The 11,401-nt window shown below is 39.7% G+C and overlaps 1 protein-coding gene across 1 annotated transcript in view; it reads left to right on the top strand.

Moving 5' to 3' along the window:
* Positions 1-668: 668 nt before the first annotated feature.
* LOC146640143 (very-long-chain (3R)-3-hydroxyacyl-CoA dehydratase-like) overlaps positions 669-11,401 on the top strand; it is a 15,029-nt gene continuing 4,296 nt past the window's right edge. Inside the window, exons 1-6 of the mRNA XM_085357968.1 lie at positions 669-840; positions 4,231-4,276; positions 4,484-4,557; positions 4,803-4,967; positions 5,600-5,648; positions 5,781-5,891. Coding sequence (XP_085214094.1) covers positions 760-840; positions 4,231-4,276; positions 4,484-4,557; positions 4,803-4,967; positions 5,600-5,648; positions 5,781-5,891 — 526 coding nt within the window. The 5' untranslated portion in view covers positions 669-759. The remainder of the gene's footprint in view (positions 841-4,230; positions 4,277-4,483; positions 4,558-4,802; positions 4,968-5,599; positions 5,649-5,780; positions 5,892-11,401) is intronic.

The following is an 11,401-nucleotide window of genomic DNA, read 5'->3' as shown; positions in this document are numbered from 1 at the left end:
CTGCAGCCTTAAGTTCATTTAAAAAAGTTATATCATGATTAACAATAATTGTCAGATTATGAAATATGCTGGAGCTGCACCCCTCTTATTCACGTTTGGATCATTTTAAACTAGAAGAAGTGAAATGTGGGAAAATTTAAGCAGTGCTCTAATAATGGTTGAATATGAAAATCTAATCACCTGTCTTTTGCGGTCTTGTTATAGTCTCTGGGTGGCCACTTGTGGAACAGTCTCAGTTATAGCACAACTTTCCTGCCAGGGAGTAAAAGAGTCTGGCTTCTTTATATGGGTGTTTGCATTTATGCTTATATAAAGTCACACTTTTTTTCTTCAGCTGGTTAAAATTCAGAGTAATATAAAATGCAAAAGGCTTGGATAAAGTACTTAAAAAAATCATTCAAAGTTAGGTTAAACACACCTAAAGCAATGTGAAACGACTACCGAAAGATCCAAATGTCTTTGTGTGTGGCACTGGCTGGGCACGTGTATGAAAGATTCATTGAGTTATTCATTCATTCCATCCACCCATTCATTCTCATCCGTTTATTTATTCGTTGTTTTTTAGGGTGACTTTTATTCTGAAGGCGGCCCTTTCAAAATTCTTATTTTGAAATCCGAGAGCGACCTCCCCCCGGAAGTACCCTGCATCATCTGTCCATCCTCCGGGCTGTCAGATGAAGGTTTCAGTTAATCAGTTTGAGAAAAAGATTCTTCGCCGGGTAGGTATGTAGATATCAGAAAGAACAAAACATCGTGAACATGCAAATCCTGACTCCTCATGTTTACTGGGCTCAGCGGCACGGAGAGATTTACCTCCGAGTGGAACTGAGCGATGTCAAGGTAGGACAGTCCCCAACATCCGCCTGACAGCTTTCAGCTCATTGACTCCATATATAATGTTTCAACCTCCACTCCGACGGGCTCGCCGTTTAAATTTGCTTTTATTTTCTTGCTGGTCTGGGTGTTGCTGTTACTTAACGGGAGCTTTCTTCGCTGTGGCTGTACTACAGCGGACTTTGTCGCGGTCACAGCTAGCCAGCCTGGCTGTTAGCTGATGCCGTAGCTACCGTCACAGTTGTAAAATGGATTTATTGACTGATAATACTTACTTCAGCTGGCATGACAAAGCAGACAACCAGAAGAATTCATACACGCTTCTCCTGTGTTCAGAAAAAAAAGCGCATAATTATTTTTTAAGCAAGATTAATACTTCTCGAGGTCAAGGTCCTTCAGCACTAATGGGGTCTAAAATGTAAGGAAGTTTTCTGTAAAGAAGGTAAATGCATTAGTGATAACTGAGTGAAATGACTCCAGAGTGACAGTTGAATTTGGTGTTTTAGAGTTACTTCCTTGTTTTGTAGCTTCTCTCTTTGCAGTTTTCCACCTCTAATGTTTGCTTAAACAAAGCCGAGTTTCAGAGAACTAATATTTCTTTGTTACCGATTATGGCTGTGAATGATAAGGAAATAATAATAATGATATCTATTTGAATTCCCCTCACCTACAAAGTAAGATTTCATTGGACAGTCTAAAACACAAAAATTATTCAGTTTCTCTACAAATATGACCAAAAGACACCTTAAAATCACTAAACCACACTAAGTTGTGAAAATGTTATTTTCTGTACATCCCACCATGTTTCAATCTCTAACAAATTCTTTAGCAAAAGCATCAAAGGAAAGCTTCTTTTTCTTTTCTTTTTCTTTTGTAGAACTTTGTTGTCTATTAAAAGAATATGAAACCATCCACTGTACTCAGAGATATCAAAAATAGATCACGTCAGCTAAAGTTTGACTTCCTTGTTTTTGTAGATGTGCTTCACTTATTATGTCAGCCGCATGGCCGTGCCATTTGCTATAAGCTTGGCAATGCAAAAATTACTTACAAAGCAACTTTCAGCAGCACTGCAGTTCACAGTGCTCCTCCTAAGAATCAGACATTATAACAAAATGTGAATAAACTATATAAGTAAAGTTAAAAGATGCCAATCAGATAAAAGGTTTTAAACCAGGCTTTTAAAAGAACTTAAAGCTTTCTTGTAGTTTGTTTCTTGGAAGTCGTATAACAACTGATAAGATGCTTTTCTATCTATTTTTGACTGTAGCGGCCCATCTGAGAGGATGACATCACTGATACCTTTATTTGGTTCATCATTTGCTTACAGCTCCCTATATTTTAATTATTTGCTGAATAACTTTAGTGTGTGTCCAGTGTAAACACGTGTGTCTAAACAAGGATCCAGTCTAATGGGCTGAGTTTATAACAGTAGCTTCTTCGACTTCATCCTCCATCTGCTGCACAAATGTCTTATAAAAGATGCATGATGTTTAATGGTTGTTCTGGATCTTGTTTCGGCTCTTAGGATGAAGGGAAATGAATGAAGGGAAACTCAAACAGTCTCAGAGAACACCACCTGTCCTACACACACGAGTATAAGCAACTCAGAATAACTGCTGTAAAACTCAATAGTACAACATTACCACCTCTAAAGTGGCCGTAAACTTGAATCAACAACTTTGCACCACTTTCAACAAAAACATATTGCAACATAGTTTTGTGTATAGTATTGTACTGCTATGTTTAGCTCTTCATCATAACCTGATCTGACTGTATTGTGAAAGTCTGATGTTGCTCGTCCTTAAAACAAACCTGTAGTTTGAATATTTGATCTTCAGTAAGAGTCAGTGGAGGTAGAAAAGTCTGGTCTTTTCCAGGGCTGAAGGAAAATGCAGAAAAATGCAGAAATAATGTTAGCCAAGCAAATTGACTCGGCAGAAAAAGCACCCAACACTGGATATACTTAGCTTGACCAAGCTACCTCCCGTGCAGTTTGTGGTGACTAAATGGTTACCCAGAGATTGAATGTGTTGCACACTGACAATCACTTTTGGTCGCAAGGTAATTGACAGGAGGCAACCTTTCTGAAAAGACTTGCAGCCTGACTAGGACTAACTCAAGTCACTCTCAGGCTACGTTCACACTGCAGGTGAAAGCGCATCAAATCCGATTTTTTTTTTTACCCTATGAGACCCATATCCGATCATGGTGTGACAGTGTGAACGGCACAAATCCGATATTTTCAAATCCGATCTGGGTCACTTTTGTATGTGGTACTGAATCCGATACATATCCGATGTTTCAGAAAGCGACTGCTGTATGAACGGTCAAGTCGCATTAAATCTGTCTTTTACGTCACTGACACAAGACAGATGCCAATTATCAGCGCCGGAGAAGCGCCCGATAAGACATCGCGAAAGCTTCCTGGCCATCCAGTGAAACTGCTGGGAAGACAACGTTGGAGAAACGTTAACATTTTATTTGTACTGCATAATCTGCAGATTCTGACAGAAATCTGCAACTATCCTTTGAAGCACCGCTCCTCTCTAAAACAGCAATAAGGATAATTATTAGGTTATCTACATTATTATGTAAATAACAAAATAACTTAAAGCAAAAATTGGGAAACGTGAAGTCCGAAGTCTTTATATTAAGGGCCATCAGTCAAACAATATTGTTTGCTCTGGGTCTAAACAGAGCGCGTTGTGTGTGACATCTTCTTTTGCGCATGCGGGCCGCTTTGAGCGTTCACACTAGAGCGCGTTTGCTGTCGCATTTTATTTGTAGTGTGAACGAGCAGACAAAAAAATCGGATTTGATCAAAAAATCGGAATTAAGCATTAAGACCTGCAGTGTGAACGTAGCCTCAGATCGATCGTCAAAGGTTTGCAAACATTTATTTGGCTGATTTGTAAATGCAGATCAACTGCCAGCATGTTTTCGTCAGTCTGAATGAGTCAACAGATATGTGGTTTTCACTGATCTATCACATTTAATTTCTGAAACAGACTGCGTGTATTTACCATCTGGACCCCATTAAATCACACACTAACATCAGACTGACTCCATCTAATGGAAACATTTATGGAATGTTTTAGTGACAAGAACTGAAAACAGATATTGACAAAGTTTTAACTTTGAGGACATCATTTGAAGTTGGAAAAAAATGATGACGTTAATGTTTTGCAATACTTTTGCATCACAGAATGTTAAAAATTACAATAATATCGTAGTGTGAGCGAAGTATTTGAAGTATTGTTATAAATTTGTGTTGTGGGCTATATGAGGATTCTTTTTTCTTTCAACAGAGAATATCACCGTACCTAATGTATCATTTCTACCTCAATGGTTTGTCCACTTTCGGGTTGTGATGGCGGCTTTTGTGTTTTTCAGAATGTCAATATCAACCTGCAAGAACACAACACACTTCAGTTCAGAGGTTGGTACTTCATTTTTGTGCATTTAAGAACAAGAAAATGAAGATTAAATAAGAATGAACTACAGAATGATGCATAACCACAATATACTTAGACAGTTTTGTCTTTTTGTCTTAATGCTTTAGCATTTTTTTAGTGAAAGGTTCTCTACAAATAAAATTTGTACTCACTTTGCTTACTTTACTGTTTAAAAAAACCTTGTACCACAGCACAGGGTCATGGAGCTAAGGGAGATAATGAATACGAGTTCAAGTTGGAGTTCCTGGAACCTGTTAGACCCGAGGTACTGCTGTCTCATTTTTGAAAGTTTTCAAGAATTGATTGGGGTGTTTTTTCCTGCTAAGGTTATGACATTGTGCTAATAATGTTCCTGTCATTCTCCAGTTTTAGTGTGAGTGAATTTGACATGGACACTAACTGAAAAACTGACTTAATTTCCAACAAATAGCTGTAGGTTTTATTTCAACACACACACAGGTTAAACAAAATGTCATGTTATTTAGGCTCGATTTAATACTCTGTTTCCAGATCAAGCACAAATCCACTGAGCGTCAGGTTGACATCAAAATCAAGAAGAAGGAGGAGCGCTGGTGGGACCGGCTGACGCTGCAGGAGAAAAAGCCTCTGTTTCTGGCCCCAGACTTCGACCGATGGCTGGATGAGTCGGACGCTGAGATGGAGCTTCAGGCTAAGGCAAAACGACAATGATTCCACTCACCCTGAGGACTGAGAGTAAAATGTGTACCACAGAAAAGACTTTTGGTTGCTAACATGAACACTGTGTCTGATGGGAAGTCAAAGGACTAGAAAATGTAGTCTTTGTAGTTGCAAACAGGTTTTGGGGATTAAAATATTTTTGTTTGGGGGACATTTTACATTTTATGGCAGGTCCTTTTCAAAGTTAGGCATGCAAGAGCCAACTCACATAATATTACATAACTTATTGTGATCTGGCAAGGTTCAGCTTTGCACATGTGTAATTTGAACGTAAACTTCATGTCAATGCTCCTTCCTACTTGGCTATTAAGACTGCTGAAAGACTAAATCAGTTGTTCTGGACATGCTGCTAAAATTTAATATGATTATCCAGTGAAATGTGTTTATCTGTAAAAGTGTTTTATAATTAAGGGAGTCGTGTTTTGAACTCTCTGGGACATTCACACCATCAACATGTACTACAGCTATCAATTACAGAGCCACAATAACTTTTTGCATTCCCAATAAAAAATAAATACATTTCTTTTCAACGTACTAAATTCATCACCTAGCTGCTTTGGAACTGATGAGAAATGTGACTAATTGTAATTCATTTGTTGTTCTTTTAGGAGGAGAAGCTAAACAAGATAAGTGTGGAGTCAAGAGTTCGTAATGACCGTGAGTTTCACAGAGTTCTTCACCTTCAAACAACCTGAAACTCAGATATCCTATATCACCTGTGTTTGCTGTCCTTTAGATTAAATTCTGCAGATTAGTTGATTTTAGTCATTTTCTCTCTTGTTTCCACAGCATACCTGGGTCTGAAGAAAAGCTACTTGTTCATGTACAACCTCGTGCAGTTCCTGGGATACTCCTGGGTCTTTGTCAACATGACTGTCCGCCTCTTCATTCTTGGTCAAGGTTTGTAAAGAGAAAACAAATGTCTTGAAGCATGGAAAGGCAGGCATTTTTTTGGAAATGCCTTTTTGGGGTCGTTATTCAAAAAAGTAATGTATTACACACTTTTCTTAAAAGTAATGCAGTACTTTACTTAATTACTCCCAAGGGGGAAAACTAATTTGTTTTACTACTCATTTTATTATTTTCCTGTTTCTCTATAAAATGACTTTAAACACATTGTCTCATCATTACAATTTAACAATATAAGCCTATAGGCTACAGTCCCATGCACCAACACAAATCCCTATCCTAATCAGGACACACAGGATCTTTCACTTAGTATTTAGGTATGAACACAAATCAAAGATGAAAACCATCGCAAAGAGACTTTAAATCGATCGCCATGGTGATTCTACTGTAGAACAATGAACAGGTAGAAACAAAGCCTGGCTGCTCATCGGTTTGTTACCTGTTGAAGTTTAGGGTCTGGCTGCCGGGCTGGTGTGAGCATTCACTCAGTTTTTACCCTGGGTTCTTGGCTAGCTTAGCATTAGCATGCTGTCTGTGCAAGTGCTTACAAAGAGCCAAAGTTGTGCTACCAGCATAATGCTGTTGTTTCTGTCCTGCATGCAATTTGCACTTTAGCATCGCGCTCTGGTCTTTTTGTGTATAGAATAGAATATAAATAAAATGCCTATATCCATGCTGTAGACTGTGCCACTATTTTCCTTCTCTGACACAGGTACCAAAATCAGTTGATTTCAGCAAGTGCAAACAATAAGTGTGACCCATAGACAAAGGCAAAACGGACTATTTTAAGGGAATTTTAAGGAATTTAATTACTCTTGATACCAATCCCTAGTAAAGACCATACAATGATGCAGAGAAAACCACAACAATCAGACAGTCCCCTATGACCAAAAGCACTTTGAAGACAGTAGGAAGGAAAATCTTCCTTTTATCAGGAAGGAAGCTCCAACAGTATCAGGCTCAGGGAGTGGCAGCCAGCTGCTGAGAGAAACAGAGATGAATAATAAGTAATAATTAAAGTGATGTACAAACACAGAGGGTGAAAAGAGGTGAGTGAGTGAAGAAGCCCCCAAAAGGAAGAGTTATAAGGAACTCTATAAAAGAGAATCTGACTATTAACTTAAACACTTACCAGTATCAGCATAGTAGATGCATAGAACTGAAGTTACATCCAGTAACTACTATATTTTGAGTGAACCCTTTTTCTGCTGGACAGATAAGCTACAAAGTGCTTTATATATATATATATATATATATATATATATATATATATATATATATATATATATTTATTTATTAGGGGTGCAACGATACACAAAATTCACGGTTCGGTTCGGTTCGATACTTTGGTGTCACGGTTCGATATTTTTTCGATACAAAAAAATGTTCATGCCTTTTTAATTTGTCATTTATTAAAATTATAAATATATATTTTAACTCAAAAGTACAGTTTTTAAATTTAACCCTAACCCTTGTGCGTGTTTTTTATTTTGACAGCGAATGCGCACCTGCGGACCACTTATGTGCAGCCCTGGTTATTTAGCTCGTCATATTGCAGCCACAGAAATTATTTTGTCCATGAAACCATAAAGCTGCACTTTCTTTTTGCCTTATAGTCTGATTTGTCATAACTTCTCCGTTTTGTGGTAAGCTTTTCTTTGGCTGTCACTTCTTCACCCTGACCTGTCTTATTTGGCTCAGCAGAACTAAAATATATATCTGTCTGTGAAGGTTCTCAGTCATCCAGGTCATCGTAGTCAAATATATATCCTGCTGCTTTTACACACACACTCACATAAGCTCAGCGATTCTCTGCGCGATCAACCTCTCACATGTTTAAGCTTGCTGCGGGAGATTTCACTTGTCATGTTTGCATAGTAAGCTAACAATTAATAAGACGATGTCAGAGGAATTGGTGCACAAATTATCATCACTCACAGATCAGTGCTGTCGCTCTCTATACACAGTTCGCGCGATTGCAAAGTGAAAGCAAAAAAACAAGCGCAAATTCAAACGCGATTGCAATATGTCACATATTGACAGTGGCTCACCGATGCCAATGACATAATTACCCAGCTACATTTCTGAAAGAATGCAAAAGCATTGACATATATTTTTCCTTCCTACAAAAGCCCGACGGGCAGGGAAGAGATAGATTTTGGTAGCCCGACTGAAAAAAATCGCTAGCCCCGGGACGTCGGGCTAGCGATATTGCGAGCCCTGTATCTTATTGAGGAATCACTCACCTTTGGAAAAGAGAGTTTATTACAGAGAAATGTCTCTTTCCAAAATAAAAGCTATACTATCCGCTTCTTCTGGGCTATATTCTCAGCAGCATATTAAACAGCTGTCTAAATGACTCGGCTAAAGTTAGTAGCATGCTTGCTTGTTTTTTTTCTGCTTCCACTTGTCTTTGCACTAGGATGATGTCGGCGTAAATGTGCAGTCATATTCGTTGTGTTCCCACTAGTGCTTTCAGGTTAATCTCGTTGAAATGACCTTAACGCCACAACACGGCAAATCTCCGTTAACGAGCTACCGCCGATCGACGGAAATCTTAGAGAAATCTTAATGGGCCTTCTGAGGTCGGGTTTGGTAAAGCGCAGCCAGATCATGCCAGCGATGGGCGTGTATATATATGTATATGTGTGTGTATATATATGTATATGTGTATGTGTGTGTATATGTGTGTGTATATATATATATGTATATATATATATGTATATATATATGTATATACAGTGGGGCAAAAAAGTATTTAGTCAGCCACCGATTGTGCAAGTTCCCCCACTTAAAATGATGACAGAGGTCAGTAATTTGCACCAGAGGTACACTTCAACTGTGAGAGACAGAATGTGAAAGAAAAATCCATGAATTCACATGGTAGGATTTGTAAAGAATTTATTCGTAAATTAGGGTGGAAAATAAGTATTTGGTCAATAACAAAAATACAACTCAATACTTTGTAACATAACCTTTGTTGGCAATAACAGAGGTCAAACGTTTACTATAGGTCTTTACCAGGTTTGCACACACAGTAGCTGGTATTTTGGCCCATTCCTCCATGCAGATCTTCTCGAGAGCAGTGATGTTTTGGGGCTGTCGCCGAGCAACACGGACTTTCAACTCCCGCCACAGATTTTCTATGGGGTTGAGGTCTGGAGACTGGCTAGGCCACTCCAGGACTTTCAAATGCTTCTTACGGAGCCACTCCTTTGTTGCCCGGGCGGTGTGTTTTGGATCATTGTCATGTTGGAAGACCCAGCCTCGTCTCATCTTCAAAGTTCTCACTGATGGAAGGAGGTTTTGGCTCAAAATCTCACGATACATGGTCCCATTCATTCTGTCCTTAACACAGATCAGTCGTCCTGTCCCCTTGGCAGAAAAACAGCCCCATAGCATGATGTTTCCACCCCCATGCTTCACAGTAGGTATGGTGTTCTTGGGATGCAACTCAGTATTCTTCTTCCTCCAAACACGACGAGTTGAGTTTATACCAAAAAGTTCTACTTTGGTTTCATCTGACCACATGACATTCTCCCAATCCTCTGCTGTATCATCCATGTGCTCTCTGGCAAACTTCAGACGGGCCTGGACATGCACTGGCTTCAGCAGCGGAACACGTCTGGCACTGCGGGATTTGATTCCCTGCCGTTGTAGTGTGTTACTGATGGTGACCTTTGTTACTTTGGTCCCAGCTCTCTGCAGGTCATTCACCAGGTCCCCCCGTGTGGTTCTGGGATCTTTGCTCACCGTTCTCATGATCATTTTGACCCCACGGGATGAGATCTTGCGTGGAGCCCCAGATCGAGGGAGATTATCAGTGGTCTTGTATGTCTTCCATTTTCTGATGATTGCTCCCACAGTTGATTTTTTCACACCAAGCTGCTTGCCTATTGTAGATTCACTCTTCCCAGTCTGGTGCAGGTCTACAATACTTTTCCTGGTGTCCTTCGAAAGCTCTTTGGTCTTGGCCATGGCGGAGTTTGGAGTCTGACTGTTTGAGGCTGTGGACAGGTGTCTTTTATACAGACGATGAGTTCAAACAGGTGTCATTCATACAGGTAACGAGTGGGGGACAGAAAAGCTTCTTACAGAAGACGTTACAGGTCTGTGAGAACCAGAGATTTTCCTTGTTTGAGGTGACCAAATACTTATTTTCCACCCTAATTTACGAATAAATTCTTTACAAATCCTACCATGTGAATTCATGGATTTTTCTTTCACATTCTGTCTCTCACAGTTGAAGTGTACCTCTGGTGCAAATTACTGACTTCTGTCATCATTTTAAGTGGGGGAACTTGCACAATCGGTGGCTGACTAAATACTTTTTTGCCCCACTGTATGTTATAATGGTTAGTTAGTGAGCGATGCCAGATGTTTACTACCATTGTATTATCACAGAGTACACATTCAATCCAGTTAGTCTGTCTCTGCCATGTTTGTCTAGCCAAAGTGCTGAACTTCAAACCATCTCATTCATCTTGAGGTTCTTTTGTGGATTAATTTAACCTTAAATACGCCAGAAGAGCCAACAGCTCTTCTTCACCTCTTAGAAACGTTGGACCTTTTGGCCTGCAGCATAATACACTGCTCAAAAAGTGAAGTGAGCACTCAGTATTGTCAATGGAAAATTGTATTTAGTAGTCAGTATAATCTTTTAGTGATATAAGTTTGCATATGGTAGAATACTGCATGTAGTTATTTGTATTAGGAAATATTCAACCATGTATACTTAGAGGCATATAATCAATTGTGTAGTGACAGGATGTGTGATCTCTAGCAGGCTACAAAAGGCTTGATGTGCACACCCACATCCTGGGAGCATGAGAGAGGTCGTACCTTGTCTTATTGTTTTACGGTAGGATTAACGTAGCTATATCTGTTTTAGTCTAAGTGCTTTTTGGTTTGATGAACTGCTGGACTTCGAGACCAGCAGGTTTAGGGAAGTCTTTATGGGGTCACACTCTGACCCCCCCCCCCCCCCCCCCCCCCCCCCACACACACACACACACACACACACACACACACACACACACACACACACACACACAAGCACACAAGCACCCACTGAAGTATAAATAAAGACCGGGGCAGTTTCTTAGCACGAGTCTCAGTCTGGAGGCTGCCCTTGCTAGCAAGAAGTTCTGTGTGTTTCTCTTCTCTGAGTCTTTACTGAAGAAGTGTTTTATAACATTTTCCTTAACAAGTATAATATGAAGTCAGTTAAACTTCTGGGATATCAGTTAGGTATTGTAAACCATTCAAGCCGCATGGTACTGGGCTGTGAGCACTGAAGGACATTAGGTCCTCAGGCCTCCCGCATGAAGTCTATTTCTGATTGTTTGGTCAGAAACATTCGCACCAGTGGCCTGCAGAAGCTAGACTTCCCCACCCAGCTCTTTTTATGTAACACTCCATCTCCTGTTATGTCTTCCATACTCTTGAGACTGTGCTGGAGACCAACCTCTACACTGCACCTGCTGTCACTTTCATTTACA

The sequence above is a fragment of the Diplotaxodon limnothrissa genome, linkage group LG1 (genome assembly GCF_057381915.1).
Source record: "Diplotaxodon limnothrissa isolate DT_005_m linkage group LG1, D_limnothrissa_male_GT1.1, whole genome shotgun sequence".
NCBI lineage: Eukaryota > Metazoa > Chordata > Actinopteri > Cichliformes > Cichlidae > Diplotaxodon > Diplotaxodon limnothrissa.
The sequence above is the reverse complement of the archived record's forward strand: the minus strand, read 5'-3'. Positions and strand labels throughout refer to the sequence as shown.